Raw genomic sequence first — 17184 nt, 5'->3', positions numbered from 1 at the left:
GCCAAGAGCATTTGATGGGTCACCTGCTGATTTTCACGTGGGAAGGGCTGGTGTTGTGGACTGAGCCACAGTTAGGATCCTCCACTCCAGAAGAGTGAAGCTGAACCCTCTAGGACATGCTGCTGCTGGGAAGGAGGAGGGACGGGCCGTAAGTAAAGCAGTGAACACTGCTGCTCTGAGGAGTCACTCAGTAGCATTTCCACCACAGAGACAAGAATTATTTAAAGAAAGTGGAACTGGAGAATATTTTAAGCAATACATCAATGAGCTGAAGCTCCCTGTTTCAGAGACAGAAGGAACTCTAAATAGCACACAGAACAAGTTAATCTGTTCCCAGGGTATTTTCATAAATTTGCTAAAGAAATCAGTGTCAGCTTTTGTTATATTAGGAAAGAGGACGTGTTCTTCCAAGGGGATAGTTGACTTTTATTTGATTGGAATGCTCCATGTATTTAAATACTTGTAGTATGGTCCTTGGAAGTATTTCAGTACATAATTCAGTCATTTAATACTATTAGTTGTTAGTTGTAAAGTGAATTATAGAAGCCATAGGAGAGACTGCTAGTCATCATCGCAAAGTCAGATGCTGAAGGAACACGGATTCAGCACATTTATCAAGCGTCTGCTGTTTATCGGGTACCTTGCCAGGCTCAGGGACCGAAACCAGTAAGACATCATCCCCTGACCGAGTAAGGCAGATGGACACCCCTGCAGGAAGTGAGTCCAGTGGGTCCCCGAAGTACCGCGACAGTGGAATTGCAACTTGTGTCTTCTCGCCCTCAGTGTCCATCGCAGCCACAATCATCTATGCCTACGCCTGGCTGGTTCCTCTCGCACTCTGGGGTTTCCTTGTATGGAGAAACAGTAAAGTTATGAACATCGTTTCCTATTCATTTTTGGAGATTGTATGCGTCTATGGATATTCACTCTTCATTTATATCCCCACGGCAGTAAGTACCACACTCTGAGTGAGGCCACAGTTACTCAGCTGGCATCATTATTTCTAACCTAACACCAATGTGCATCTGAAAAAATAACCCCAGAATTTAGAAATGTTGTGGGAATGGGAGCCAGGGAGCCTAGTTCCTTTCGTGTGTCTTGGGCCCTTCATTAGAGAAGCGTTCCCCTCGGTCTGCACCAGGTGGAATTTCTCTGGGCTGTGCTGGGAAGCCCAAGCGGCAGCAAGGGCTCCTCTGCCGATGGGCTCCCGGGCCTTTATGAGCACACGTGCCTGGAATGAACAAATGCCACTCTGAACTAACCCTCCCCGCCCTCCTTTTCTTTCAGATACTGTGGATCATCCCCCAGAAAGCGGTCCGCTGGGTTCTCGTTATGATTGCCCTGGGCGTCTCGGGCTCTGTCTTGGCAATGACCTTTTGGCCAGCTGTTCGTGAGGACAACCGACGCGTCGCATTGGCCACAATTGTGACGATCGTGTCGCTTCACATGCTGCTTTCTGTGGGCTGCTTGGTACGGCCTCACTCCGATGCTCTTCCGGTGTGCTTTAGAGGCCATGCTGAGACCTCAAACTTAGACACCATGGTTCTTTAAAAGCTGGCTCCCTGGAATAAATACTGTTTTAAATAGACTCTGCTGGATGAGAAATAGTAGTCATGAGAATTTCGTTGTAATCTCTGACTTCACCTAATTTCTTTTGTTTTCTGACTTTATCTGATTTCTGAAGTTTGGTTGAGATTTGGTGTCTGGCTGGAGGAAGTAGGGATGAATAAGTGTCTTCACGTAAGGCTGGGGAGCAGAGGTCTGAGAGTTCCACCTCTGGATGCCTTTGCTGGGTTTTTGCACATACTCAGATGGAGAACTTGAGAATGAAGTCAAAATAGAAAAGAGAAGTTATTTTTAAGATGAACAACATTTAAAACAATGTTTAAGTTAATGTGTTTGGCTGTCTTTTAAGGAAGAGCATGTACTTTTTGAGTCAGACGCACCCAGGTTAAAGATCAGCTCTATCACTCACCAGCTGTGTAAATTTGGGCAGGGAACCTAACTTCTCTGGATCTCTCAATCTGTAACATGGGTATAATAGTTCTTGCCACAGAAAGTTGTTTTGAGGATAAAATAATACAGATAAAGCACTTAACCTGGAACTTGTCCCATAAATGCCCATAAATTAGGTCCATTTCCTTTGATCATAAGGAGATGCGGTTTTTTAATTTCTGTACACACTGTGTACAAAATTTGCTGCCAATAGCCTTAACCAGGCCTGGTATAGGTTTTTTAAAAATTTTGAGTCCAAAAATGTTAAGGTCGTTGATGCCCATAGGAAGATGTCCACATAGCACATGGCCAGACTGTTGGTCAGGCTTTGCAACAGGATATATCTTTGGCACTGTTCGATCTTTAATATTTTCTCTGGACAATCATAGTCTCATTGAGTGCTTTAATAAGATCCCAATACTTTATCATTCAGCAAGTCTCATAGAAAGTGCCAAGTTCTGAAACACAGGGTTGCTTGACATGCATTTTACCTGTGTCTAAGCTTTAACCCCTTGAGACAGAGGACTCACAGCAGAGTGACACTCCTCATGTTTGGTACTTGGAACCTCTGGACTGATGCTTCCAAATGCTGTGACCCTCCTGTCTGCTGAGGAAGAATGTGCTTTTTATTGAAACTGACTCTCTCGATGTAACACCTCTCCCTGGCATCTTCCCATTTCTGTTTTGAATTGTGTGTGTGTGTTACGTTCCTTGTTAGGAAGTTGGTGAAGGAAAGGAGGCAGGAGAAAGGTGTTGCCACGTTCAGTTCTGTAAAGAATAGAGCGGAGCGAGGCAGACAGGGCTGCAGAGCAGGGAGGTAGCGTTGTTAACATTTAATTTGGTACCTGCGGCCAGGATCTCTACCTCCCAGGCCTGCTCCTCCCTCTCTGGGTAAATGACACCGAAGTTAGGGCTTACCTGCCCATCTTACTACCCAGCAGTTTTCTAAAAGAGAGCATCATAACCAAGTAGAAAGAACACCAGACTGGGATATCCTTGGCATTGAGTGCCTGCGCTTCCCTTTCTGTCAGGGAGGTTTATGTTTCATGGGCTTTAGTGAGACTCAATGAAATGGCTGTGAAAACCCATCACATGCTGTGATGGTTTTTTCAGATGTAAAGAAGTTATTAAAAGAGGTTATCAGAAATTGCCGGGGCCACTCTGTGGCCTGTTCTGCCAGGAGGGCGGAGTGCCTTCTGCTCTCCAACAGGAGACGTGAATTGGTGTGTTTGCCCCCAGTGGTCCCAGGTCACAAAAAAGGGCAGTGCCCTTTCATTGATGCCTCTCCCTGGTGGCTTCCCATCTTTCTCCTGAACTTCTTACCCATATACAGAGACACACACACACACACACACACACACACCACACACTCACACGCCTGGTTGAGAAGTTGGAGGGGAGAAGGAGGCAGCAGAAAAGGCATTGCCCTGTCCAGTTCTGAGGGTTCTGAGAAATGGGGCAGGTTGGATGGTGGAGCAGGCAGCTAATCGCAGGTACAGGACTTCTTGGAGGGGAGGCACAGCTTTCTCTCCTTGAGGAGGCCACCGTGCTTGGGTTCTGCTGTCCACCCTGGAGATGGCCTCCTCCGTTCTCTTCTGGGGGAGATGCACAATGCAGGAGGGCGGAGGCAGACATTAGGAGACAGGTGTTAGTCTCAGCTCCATCACTCCTTGCTTTTTCGCTTATTAGTTCGCCCCTGTAGACCCTACCTCCTCACTTAGAAGAAGTAAAGACATGGTAACATTTTTGCTGTTGTAAGGATGAATGATGCGTGCAATTATCATCAATGTACGGGAGAAAAAGTATCAGGGGAGTTATTTGAGCTGAGGGGCACCGGCTGAACTGGACTGCTTAGCCTTCTGCTCTGCAACAGGAGACGTGAATTGGTGTGTTTGCCTCAGTGCAGTGAAGTATATGACCGCCCTACACCTGCCGAGGGCTCCTCGGCGCTTGTACCTGTACATGGTCTAAGTTGATCCTGGAATACACCTGGCAGGGATGACTAAGGAGGCACTAGAGTAGAGGGTGCGCTCTTGGCTGGTATGTTCGGAGATGCCCAAACCTACGTTTGGCTCTCTCCAGGCTACCGTCTGTAGGGTCGCAGAGTCGGACATGCCGGAAGCCACTGAGCATGCGTGCAAGCCTACGTTTGAGGTGGTTACAGCTACCGATAGAATGCCTGTGCCCTGTTGTTTGTGAAATTAATTAGGGATCATTCTACGGATAAGACTTGTCCAAAGTCATAGTGTGAGTTCCTAGCAGAGCCAGGTTTAGAACCTGGGCTTCCTGGCTTGTTCTATCTGGTGAGGGTTTCTTCCAGGAGCCTGGAAGAGAGTTGCTGTTCTTGCATCCTGGGGGCGTCTTGGCCCAGAGCACGTGCGAGATAACTGGAGGGACCAAACGCTAGCAGCGTGGCCTGGCCTCTGCTCGGGTTAGTGCCATTCTACTCCTTCTTCAGAAAACAGAGCTGCTGGAAGGGGCCCTGGGGAGGAAGGCTTTCAAAACCAATAGCATTTCTCCAGGGACGACAAACTAGAGGGAGTCTGCAGCTAGAAACTTTTTGAAATGGACTGCTGAAGCCCTAACTTAAAATAGAAAGTGCCTTGGGGAAACTCCAGTGCGGTGTTTTGGCGCCCCCTTCTGGCTGATAGAGGGTAGAGCTGGTGAGATGGTTCTTAGTGATTTTTTTATCTTTTTCACCTTCCTGAGGTCCCTGCTCCAGGCAGGAATGAAGCGCAGGCAGTGGTCACGGATTTATTAATGGGTTCACCTGTCCTTCGAACAACCCTCATTCAAGGCTATGAGACTGGTATTTTCCTGGGCTCACATTAGGCTTCTCAGACACCAAAACAAGTGGGAAGATCCTCCTTAATGTTTTCCAGTCTTCCACCTCCTTCTGATTTTTGACAGTTAAATTGTAGATGGCGAGTGGAAGCACTTATCAAACCTTTCATTTCCATGCTGAAGAATTAAGAGGTAAAGGCTGCCTGGCACTTTCTTTGAAAGGTCTTTAGAGGGAGCCGACTGGTTTAGCAGCAGCCTGTCTTAGTTCAGTTCATTAACTATTGATCGTCTACACAGTGTACCAGGCCCTACACGAGGGGCTGGTGATGCAGAGACAAGAAGGACCTGATCTTCGGAGGAGAGACTGTGGTGGTTAATAGCTTGAGCTTTGCAGCTGGGAAGACGGACCGTCGAGTCCTGCCTGTGTCACTTGCTGCCATGTGTGCCTGATCAAACGACAGCCTCCCTGAGCCTCAGTTCAGATGAGAGTAATGAGAACAAACTCACCAGGCTGTTATGAAGATTGAGTCATAGGTAGCAAGTGCTTAATAAATGGTAGCAAAAATTTATAAGGCATGCAGTCGAGTGTAAGACAGAAATAGAGACAGTTCAGTGATCACCAGAGCAGTGGGGGAAATGTAGAGGCCACGAGGGCCCAGAAGAGCTCTTAGCGTGGAGTCTAGGACATTGACCTGGACCATTATTTTGTAACTCTCCTCCTGGGTCTCCTTTTCCTGCAGGCCTACTTTTTTGATGCACCAGAGATGGACCATCTCCTAACAAGCACAGCTGCCCCAAACCAAACAGTTGTAGCAGCCAAGTCCAGCTAAAGAGGAAAGCCGGAAAGTATCTTTCATCTTCTCACTGTGAGGTACAGTAACCATGGGCAGGGACGTCAGTCCTGTTGTTAACATCAAACATCAAGAGGCCTGGACCCTTTTATCCATCAGCACGATCCAGTGTGGTATGTGTGCACACGCGTGTCCATGTGTATGTCCCTCTTGCTGAGGCTTCAGTGGGAAAGTTTACTCATCTGGCTTTATCCGTTTGGGAAACTTGACTGAGCGACTACCGCTTTTACTTTCGCTCATCTGTCTTTATCCGTTTGGGAAACATGAGCTCCCAGATTCTTCTGTAAGGGGAGTTCCTGCTTTTTGGCTCCAGCATCTTCTCTACTCCCTGTCGCCTTCCCAGCAGCACAATGTAGGTTTATTCCATTTGGTTACAGTCTGATGGTCGTCTCCAGTTTCTCTGTGACTTGTCAGGCTGGCCTCAGACCCTGAGTATGACCTCTCCTTAATTACTCATGCAGTTCTCTGAAGGGTACCAGTTCTCATGCCTGGTTTGTTTTCGGGCCTCTTTGATGATTCCACTGTCGGTGGTTAGCCTAGGGTGTCAGAGTACAGGAAGAAGACCCTGATCCATCTGCCTTTGCACTAGCCGCCCTAGTCATCTGAAGGTTCCTTCCCTTCCAGCAGTCATTGCTTACCTTGTGATTCCATTACGTGCTCTATTATATGTCACTTTTTTTTTAAGATTTTTTTTGACCATTTTTAAAGTCTTTATTGAATTTTTTATAATATTGCTTCTGTTCTGGATTTTTGGCCACAAGGCATGTGGAGTCTTAGTTCCCCAACCAGGGATCAAACCTGCACCACCACCTGCATTTTGAAAGTGAAATCTTTTTTTGTTTTAATTGAAGTACAGTTGCTTTACAGTGTTGTGTTCATTTCTGCCATGCAGCAATGTGGATCAGCTATACATATACATATATCCCCTCTTTTTGGAGTCTGTCTGCCACAGGCACATACCTGCAGTGATAGGTGTATATTTGAAGCATTTGCAAAGACTGTTAATCCATGTAGTAACTATTAAAGCTTAATTCCTTACTTTTTGATGAAAGAGAAATATTCATAGACGTTCTAATATTTTCCTTCCACTACCTCAGTGGGTTGTTTTTTGAAGCCCACTGCCTTAGAAGGAGCACGTGGTAGCTTGTTTGCATAACTGTTTAATTGTCTGCATGCTTGTCCAGCTCATCCTGCAAATGGACTCCACTAACTGTTAGCAGAGAAAGCCTCAGCAGGATCTGAGGTCCACGGGGAAGGGACTCTTGTTTCACTCACTCTCCCAGGTCTTGGCTTAATGCCCACCTGGCACGGACAGAGCAAGTGCTTCATTACTGTTGAGTAGATGGAGGTGACTTTGTAGGATTCAGGCAAGAGTCAGGATATGGGCTTTTACCCAGAGGTGTCTTGGCTTGCTGAGTCCTGGATCACCATTTACACTCTCACTCGAAGTTTATTTGAGGCACTGGGGACATAGAAAATCAGCTACAGTCTGCCTGAAGGCACCTTGGTCCATGGGTAAAACAGCTCATCAGATAAGGACCAGGCGGTGGGCCAGGCTGTGTGAGAAGTGCAGTGGCCAAGCTGTTAGTTGATAGGCACTGTGGGAGCACAGAAGCACTGACTCACTTGGCCTGGGGGAAGACTTCACAGAGAGGGTCTTGCTTGAGCAGAAGTAATTGATTGCCTGTTTTTCTGAAACAAGCAGTCGGTTTCCTGTGGTTTTTGGGAGAGTGAAGATGCAGGCCATTCATTGAGACACTGAGATGTGCTGTGGACTCACATCACCTCGAACAAGAAAACCTGAGCTCAGCTGCAGAGGGACAGAGGTGGAGGACACATAGCTGTCTGGCTGTCTGCCTTGCCTGGGAACACGTGACATCAACCTGCAGAGGGGCTCTTGCAGCCTGCTCCTGGCCGGGGACTTCAGTTCCTTCCATACAGTTTGGTTATGACGTCTCCAGACCAAGTGTCCCAGGTGCTGTCAACCTTGAGAGAGTCAGAAGCTGGCATCTGGGAAGAGCCTAGCCCTCAGGGCCCTTGCTGACCTCCCATCCTGACTTTCACAGGTTCAGTGTCTCTGGGCTTTACTCACATCTATAAACTTGGGTGTCAGTGTTTCCATTTGGGTGTCTAGTCTCTAATCACCTCTCAGTCCTCTGCTCTACCAGCTGACCTATCGAAGGGTGCTGGTGTCAAGTCTCTAAATGAGATAGTGACAGACAGTTCCGTTGGAGCCTCCCTGGCAGAAGCATCAATTGCTTTGTCAATGAGAAGGGCTGCCCAGAGCCTTGAGCCCTGCAGATTTATGAGCTGACTGTGCCTCCCACTGTAATCTCTGGACTCCCAGCTTTCAGGAAAAGGAATGACTTTTTATCAGATAACCTTCCTCATGTAAATCTGTGGATCAGAGGGCTTAGCCTGAAAGGAATTGCTAGGAGAGCATTAACCCCTTCTCTCCCTGGAACCTGAGGATCATAGAGGAGCCTCTGATTACTTGTAATCAGGGATGCTACCCCTGCATAAGTCACTGGGATATTTTAAAGGATATTTTACTTTCTTCTTTCCTTCCTGTTTTATATATATTTATCAGGTGGCTCAGATGGTAAAGAATCCGCCTGCAATGCAGGAGACCTGGGCTCAATCCCTGGGTTAGGAAGATCCCCTGGAAGAGGGCAACCCACTCCAGTATTTTTGCCTGGAGAATCCTCATGGACAGGGGAGCCTGGCGGGCTCCATGGGGTCACAAAGAGTTGGACATGACTGAGAGGCTAAGCACAGAACATCACCTTAGAGCCAGTGCCATTTCTTCTCTGAGCCAGGACCCTGGTGGACCTAGGGAATCTTACTTTGGCTTGAGGGATGGAGTGTCTGAAGGCCCGTATCCAGACTGGGACTGCCTTCCCAGGGGCAATGACAAGTGGTTCTATCCAGAGGAGGGTGACTGGCATATAATTATACTGCTGCGTGATATGGGCTTTGTTAAGAGATGAACAGAGGGCTTCAGGAAACTCCTTTGTAATTAAAACCCTCCTGATTTGATACCCAGGGTTTATATGCAATTATCCTTTCACTCACTCACGTCAAGAGTTCATTTCATAAGCCAAAACTTCAAATGTTTTTACATCCATTCTTTTATTCTGAAATCAGCTTTAACTCAGTGCTATAATCCCCTTTAGCACAGCATCCACACTGCGTGATTTCACAGCATAGCTAACACTATTTTTTACAGCCCCTTATTCTCTTCCACACCACGTCTGCAGTGTCCCTTCCTAGAGAACCCATCTTCAATGCCTGGGCTATTTCTTTCTCAGTTTTCTTCTTTGTTCCCTTTCTTTAAGGAAAATTGGAAGAACCTGCGATGGCAAGTGGGTCAGCACAATAACTTTTTATTCTTTTATTTGATTTATTTAGTGGAAAATGTGTTGTTGTTGTTCAGTCACTAGGTCGTGTCCAACGCTTTGTGACCCCATGGACTGTAGCACTCCAGGCTTCTCTGTCCTCCACTATCTCCCAGAGTTTGCTCAAATTCATGACCACTGAGTTGGTGATGCTATCTAACCATCTCATCCTCTCCCATCCCTTTCTTCTTTTGCCTTCAATCTTTCCCAGCATCAGGGTCTTTTCCAGTGAGTTGGCTCTTCACATCAAGTGGCCCAAGTATTGAAACTTCAGCTTCAGCATCAGTCCTTCCAGTGAATACTCAGGGTTGATTTTCTTTAAGATTGACTGGTTTGATCTCCTTGCAGCCCAAAGGACTCTCAAGAGTCTTCTCCAGCACAGCAATTCAAAAGCATCAATTCTTCAGCCCTAAGCCTTCTTTATGGACCAACTCTCACGTCCATACATGACTAATGGAAAAACCATAGCTTTGACTATATGGACGACCTTTGTTGGCATGGTGATATCTCTGCAATTTAATATGCTGTCTAGGTTTGTCATAGCTTTCCTTCCAAGGAGCAAGTGTCTTTTAATTTCATGGCTGCAGTCACCGTCTGCAGTGATTTTGGAGCCCAAGAAAATAAAATCTGTCACTGTTTCCACTTTCTCCCCTTCTACTTGCCATGAAGTGATGGAACTGGATGCCATGATCTTGGTTTTTTTTAATGTTGAGTTTTAAGCTGGCATCTCCTCTCACTCTCATAGACCGAATTGTATAATGAATCCCTAAGTACCCCTCCCCTCTTTTACTTTCAACAGTTGTCAACTCACAGCCAGTCTTGTCTCATTCATATACCCATATATTCTCCATCTCTTTCCCCTGTATGGTTTGGAAGCAAATCTGGAACATCCTGTTCTTTCATACATAAACATTTATATTCTGTATCTATAAAAGATACTCTTTTCAGAGACTTCTCTGGTGGTCCAGTGGTTAGGATTCTGTACTTTCAATGCCATGAACCTGGGTTTGATCCCTGGTCAGGGAACTAAGATCCTATAAGCCATGTAGTGTGGCCAAAAATAAACATAAAATAAAAGGCTAAAACAATCTTTAAAAAAATATGTATACACACACACACACACACACACACACACTCTTTGTGAAAGCTAGCTATAGTACTGTAATCACATTTTAAAAATCATAATTATTTAATATCAAATACATTCAGTGTTTGAATTTCATATTGCAGTTGGGTAGTATATCTCTTAAATGCCTTTTATTTATTTTTAAAATTATGTATTTATTTATTTGACTGCACTGGGTCTTCATTGCAGCACGCAGGGTGTTTGATCTCCTTTGCGGCATATAGGATGTTTTAATTGCAGCATATGGGATCTGGTTCCCTGACCAGGGATCAAACCCAAGCCCCCTGCATTGGGAATGCAGAGTCTTAGCCACTAGACCACCAGGGAAGGCACCTTAAATGCCTTTTTTTTTTCCTTTTAAATTGCAGGATAATTGTCTTTAAGTGCCTTTTAAATTATAGAGTTCTGTTCCATCTCTCTCTTTCTCTTTCCTTTTGCCATTCATTTGTTGAAAGCTCATTTATCGTGGATTTTGCTGATTGTTTCTCCATGGTATCATTTAACATATAACTCTGTCCTCTGTTTTCTGTGAATTGATGGTTGTATCTAAAGGATTGATCAGATTCAGATATGATTTCTTTGGCAAGACTACTTGATGTGTGCTGTAAATTCTTTCATCCATAAACTCATAATGTCCAATTATCTCTCTTTTTGATATTAGGAGCCATTAATAAGCTATGCTTAGGTTCACTGAATCAGTAGGGGTTTTAAAACAGTGATATTTCAATTCTATCTTTCTTTCTTTATTAACTAGAATATTTCTTTAATAAAAATTTCCTTTCATTTGTTTGGGTGTCCATTGATACAGTTTATGTATAAGAAAAGCAAGATAAATGATTTTTTTCTTTTTCCCCTGCTTTCAAAATTGTAGTTGGCTCACTAGGACTCTGCAGCAATGACCAATTAGTTTCAGGCCATTGCAAATATTATGCTTATTGATGCTCAGATTGTCCTATATTTGGACGCCAGTTGGCCCCTGGGTCTTGTTGGCACAATTCTAGGAGTCTCTCTTAACTGCTTTGCTGTCTGTTATAACCAACTGTTCTCAGCTCATTTTGAACTTTTCGTGTTCCAGATCCAGACTGGGCCATTTCTCTAAGGACTCCTGGTTCCATTTAGTGGCGAAATAGCATTTTCAGGTCACAATCTGGATGCTACTGCTGCTCATTGCAATTGGCTTGGTCATTGTTTTCAGGCCTTTCCAATGTGTATGATGGTTGTTTGCTTGATAGAACATATGTGAGTTCATACTGATACTTCCAATTCCTGTTCAGTACTACAGAGTTCTTACGAAATTTCTTTTATCATATATTCATATCTCCTTTCTCCTGTGTTGAGGATTTCACTTCTCACTGATACCGCTGGTGATAGAATTGGACTGCCACATAAGACTGTGCTCAGTTGCTCAGTCGTGTCTGACTCTTTGCGGCCCTGTGGACTGCAGCCCACCAGGCTCTTCTGTCCATGGGATTCTCCAGGCAAGTGTACTAGAGTAGGTTGCCATTTCTTCCTCCAGGGGATCTCCTGACCCAGGAAATGAACCTAAGTCTCCTGCAGCTCCTGCAGTGGCAGGTGGCTTCTTTACCACTGCACCACCTGGGAAACCCACCACCGAAGTACTTACCTGTTTCATCCACCGTGCACTCGTAATGATCTAGTAATAAAAGTTCCAAACTACCTTTAACTACTGGAAATGTGACTTTAAAACCTTTGAAGGGAATTCCCTGGCAGTCCAGTGGGTAGGACTCAGTGCTCTCACTGCCAGGGCCCAGGTTCAATCCCTGGTTGGGGAAGTAGGATCCCACAAACTGTGCAGCATGGCATAAAAAAGATTAAAAAATTTAAATAAAATCTTTGAAGATTTTTTTTTTAAGTTTTGGAGTATGCTATTTCCTCCCTTGTCTGCTTGGAAACTTCTTATTTATTCTCCTATTTATTCTTCAGGACCTACTTCAGATATTCTATCCTTGATGAAGTTTTGCTTTACTTCTCCAGATAATATTACTTACTTATTTCTCTGGGCTGTGGTAGAGCTCTTTGTATGTTTCTCTTTTATGGCCATTTTCTTATTAACTGTGATTTCATAGACTGAGACTTCCTTGAGGTCAGAGATTTATTTACCATCATAGCCCCAGCACTCAGCAGGCATTTGGGGAAAGCTTGATTTTGAACAAGGGAGGATTATATACATACCACGTGGCATTCAAAACTTGGATCATTTGCCAAGTTGCTTGGAAACTCGTGTTCTTCACTGAGGACTGGGCCACTCGTGAATAATGGAGACAGGTCCTTATCTCCCCAGACTTCACAGCCCAGCTTCTTTCTTAATTCATTTGGCTACTCCGAGTCTTAGTTGCAGCATGTGTGGGATCTAGTTCTTCGGCCAGGGACTGAATCCCCAGGCCCACCCTCTGTGTTGAGAGCAGGGACCACCAGGAAAGTCCCCCACAGTCCAACTTTATATCTCCTACATCACACAGATGAGCAGGCCTTACTAAGTTAAAGAGAGAATCATGCCTTTGGGAACTTCGGATTGGAATGCCTCAGATGAGGCAGTTGTCTGACATTGTCTCGCTTGGATGCAGGGATGGGGCCAGGAGGGGAGCAGGGCATGGCACAGAGGGGCTGCCACAGGCGGGCCAGAAGTGACCAGGGGCCAAGTCTTAGGCCTGACAGTTTTGAAGGAGCCCTGGCTGGTAGTGACATTATGGACCAAATCTGGCCCAAAAGGGATCTTACTCACTATCCTCAACCTAAATGCCAGGAATTCCAGCCTTTGCCCCACAGGCCACCTACAGTTAGCAGTGGGAGGAGGGAATTTTCTGTCTTCATGTTGTTGTCCAGTCTTGACATTAATTTGGAACAGACGGCTAGAAACATGAGAAAAACAGAATTTTTCATGACTTCCCTGTGGGCTGGCTTGTCCTTACCTTTGCTTGGCATTTCAGAACCCAACGCCAATGTTTACCAGAAGGCCAACCAGGACTTTAGGTTCTAGCCTTCCATCACATTATACCATCCACCCTTCTCCAACTACTTTTCACAGCTATTTGATTGACAACTTTTCCTTTTTCTAGAGCAGGTAGATTTAGGCAGATTTCGCCTGCCTCAGCATCACCTCTGTGGTGTCCTTAGATACTGACCCTGACTGTGGCATTTCCCCTGATGAGGTCCTCAGGGAGGCCTGGCTCATTCTCTTGGGAGGAAGGCCATGCATTAGGAGCCCCTCTCTGCCACATTCCCTCATCTTTCCTGGGTTTGACCATATCTCTGCCTCTCTTTCCAGTTCCCATTTCTTGCAAATCCTCGACCAAGTGTACCAACAGATGCCACAAATTCATCATGTTCAAAACTAAACTCATCTGCCCGGCAACTAGATCTTCTCACATTTTCCTCTCTTAGTGAATGGCACTACCATCCACTCCTGACTCCAGACTAGGTTTGATTCTTTATCATGCCCTTTTATTGTACCTGGCTTCCCTGGTGGCTCAAATGGTGAAGCGTCTGCCTGCAATGCGGGAGACCTGGGTTTGATCCCTGGGTTGGGAAGATCCCCTGGAGAAGAAAATGACACCCCACTCCAGTACTCTTGCCTAGAAAATCACATAGATGGAGGAGCCTGGCGGGCTTCAGTCCATAGGGTCGCAAAGAGTCAGACACTACTAAGTGACTTCTCTTTTCATTGTACCTTGCATAAATTATGTTTTATATATTTGCTTATCCCGTAGTTTCCCCTGCTGGACTGTTAAGTTTCTTCAGAGTTAGAACCATGTTTGCCTTATTATCATTGTATCCAGTGCCTGGCACATGAGTCCTCCATCAGTATTTGTTGGATAAATTAAGAAATCTATGGAAGAATTTCCTGGTGGTCCAGGGGTTAGGACTCTGCACTTTCACTGCTGAGGGCCCAGGTTCAATCCCCAGTCGGGGAACTAAGGTTCCATAAGCCACAAAGCATGGCTGAAAAAAAAAGAAATCTACCTAGCCACTCAAGCTAGAAACCTCAGCATCAATGTAGATTCCTTCCTCTTATCGTCCACATTTTATCTGTCAGCAGGACTTGTCTATGCTACCTTGGAAATGTTTCTCAGATCTGCCCTATTAGTACCATACCCAGCGCTAAGGACTTGATCATCTTACATCCAAACTATGGTCATAGTTTGATGGGTTTCTCTGTCTCATTTCATTTCCTCCTTCTGATTTATCCTATATGTAGCTCAGTCGTGTCCGACGCTTTGTGATCCCATGGACTGTAGCCATGGAATTCTCCAGGTAAGAATACTGGAATGGGTTGCCATTCCCTTCCAGGGGATCTTCCCGACCCAGCGATTGACCCAGGTCTCCCGCATTGCAGGCTGATTCTTTACCTGCTGAGCCACCAGTATGTGTTATGTAGCTATGAGGGTCTTTAAAATTTATAAATCTGACTGAGCCTTTGAGTGCATCACTCTTCTACTTAAAAACTAATGTTGTTGTTTTTTTTTTTTTTTTTTTGGTCTCCTGTCATCTAAAGAAGAAAACCCAGACTCCTGTATTGCCACAATTTATCCCTAATCTACTTATCCTGCCTCATATCCTGCCATTGTCCCCTGTATAGCCTTATGCTTGTTGTTGTTCAGTTGCTTAGTCGTGTCTGATTCTTTGTGACAACATGGACTGCAGCACACCAGGCTTCTTTGTCCTTCACCATCTCCTGGAGCTTGCTCAAACTCATGTCCATTGAGTTGGTGATGCCATCCAACCATCTCATCCTCTGTTGACCCCTCTCACCCTGCCTTCCATCTTTGCCAGCATCAGGGTCTTTTCTAATGAGTCAGCTCTTCACATCAGGTGGCCAAAGTATTGAAGCTTCAGCTTTAGCATCAGTCTTTCCAGTGAATATTCAAGGTTGATTTCCTTTAGGACTGACTGGTTTGATCTCCTTGCTATCCAAGGGACTTGCAAGAGCCTTCTCCAGCACCACAGTTTGAAGGCATCAATTCTTTGGCGCTCAACCTTTTTTATTGTCCAGCTTTCACATCTGTACATGATTACTGGAAAAACCATAGCTTTGACTAGATGGACCTTTGCTGGAAAAGTAATGTCTCTGCTTTTTAATATGCTGTCTAGGTTGATCATAGTTTTTCTTCCAAGGAGCTAGCGTCTTTTAATTTCATGGCTGCAGTCACCATCTGCAGTGATTTTGGAGCCCAAAAATATAAAGTCTGTCACTGTTACCTTTGTTTCCCCATCTATTTGCCATAAAGTGATGGGACTGGATACCATGATCTTTGTTTTCTGAATGTTGAGTTTTTAGCCAACTTTTTCACTCTCCTCTTTCACTTTCATCAAGAGGCTCTTCAGTACTTCTTTACTTTCTGCCATAAGGGTGGTATCATCTGCATATCTGAGGTTATTGATATTTCTCCTGGCAATCTTGATTCCAGCTTGTGTTTAAATAAACACAGTCATCTCTCAGCTCCTGAATCTTTCTCTGTCCCTCCATATTTCTTTTTATTTTCTTTTTGACTGTGTGTGCAGCATGTGGGGTCTTAGTTCCATGACCAGGGATCAAACTTGTGCACCCTGCAGTGGAAGTGTGGAGTCTTAACCACTGGACCACCAGGAAAGTCCCTTCCATATTTTCTTTTATCTTTTCTCCTCTAGCACCAAACAGAGCAATCACAAAGAAGAGTTTGAGGAGACTGGGTGAAGGTAGCTTTGGGATCTGTGTCCGAGGAAGTCACTGGGTTTCCAAAGAAATGGAGAAAAACTTTAAAATGTCATCTCCGAGCTAGCAGTAAGTCTTCCCTGTAACCTGTAAATCAGGACTCAAGGCTCTAGGTTTGGCGAGCTGGTGGCTGCAGACTGCTCTGGTGTCAAAGTTATCTCTCTGAATCCTTCCTGTATGGGGGAGTCTTTGTCTAGAGAGTGACTCTTTTCGCTCTTCAGTTCTCTTCGGTGGGTTTTGGAGTGTGGCTCTTTTGGACATGGCATCTGCTGCAGAAAAGCAGAACAACCAAGGCATCAGGAAGACGGATGGAATGGACCCAACACCCCACATCTGGGTGGTGCCACACTGAAGCCTAATCATCTCCTATTTAACAAACAAGAGTTACATGTGGTTGAGTTGAGACCCGTGTCATTCAGCTCTTAGTTATGCTGTTGGTTGTCATGGTGACTGTGCGCTGATTTGGGGAGAAATACAAGGGGGTGGGAGGCTACTTTGGTGGCTGGCATTTGCCTCTCACAGTCACCTGGTGTGCTTCACATTAGGCACGCCCTTAATCCCTGAGATGGTTCCATCCTAACTGGGGTGCTTTCCTTTGGATTGTGTACAGATTACCCAGGTGAGCCTCTGCTCCCCTTGCCATCCTCAAGTGGCCAAACTGTGAACTTTGGTTTGGATTCATAGTGAGTCTGAAAATTTGTCTTTGGTGACCTGACTGTGGGCAGCTGAATCTAATGGTTGCAAAATAAATACAAAATGCAAATAATAACAATAATGTCTGTGTCTGTACTTCATGACTTTGACCTCACCTTCTTCTTTGATGTTCTACTGTCAGCCTGCAGCGTGCTGCTGGGAGTCTTGACTTCATGTGCTAACTTTTGGGGTGTTGGGGTTAGAATGAACATCAGAATTTTTCCTCCTCTAAGTATGATAAAGCTGAAACTCCAATACTTTGGCCACTTCATGCGAAGAGTTAACTCATTGGAAAAGACTCTGATGCTGGGAGGGATTGGGGGCAGGAGGAGAAGGGGCCAACAGAGGATGAGATGGCTGGATGGCATCACCGACTTGAAGGACATGAGTTTGGGTGAACTCCGGGAGTTGGTGATGGACGGGGAGGCCTGGCGTGCTGCAGTTCATGGGGTCGCAAAGAGTTGGACATGACTGAGACTGAACTGAACTGAACTGAACTGAAGTATTGAACAGTGCTTACAAGGACTTTCCTAGTGGTCCAGTGGCTAGGACTCCGTGCTCTCAGTGCAGGGGGCCCAGGTTCGATAATATCTGGTCAAGGAACTAGATCCCACATGCCTCAACTAA

General features: G+C 45.3%; 1 protein-coding gene across 1 annotated transcript in view; it reads left to right on the top strand.

The window, feature by feature from the left end:
• The window catches only part of YIPF1 (Yip1 domain family member 1), a 35878-nt gene extending 19248 nt beyond the window's left edge, over positions 1-16630 (top strand). The window contains exons 7-10 of the mRNA XM_005678389.3: positions 784-950; positions 1288-1470; positions 5520-5650; positions 15801-16630. Of these exons, the coding sequence (XP_005678446.1) occupies positions 784-950; positions 1288-1470; positions 5520-5609 (440 nt within the window). The 3' untranslated portion in view covers positions 5610-5650; positions 15801-16630. The remainder of the gene's footprint in view (positions 1-783; positions 951-1287; positions 1471-5519; positions 5651-15800) is intronic.

The sequence above is a fragment of the Capra hircus genome, chromosome 3 (assembly GCF_001704415.2).
Source record: "Capra hircus breed San Clemente chromosome 3, ASM170441v1, whole genome shotgun sequence".
NCBI classification, from domain to species: Eukaryota; Metazoa; Chordata; class Mammalia; order Artiodactyla; family Bovidae; genus Capra; species Capra hircus.
This window is presented reverse-complemented; position numbering and strand designations above follow the sequence as displayed.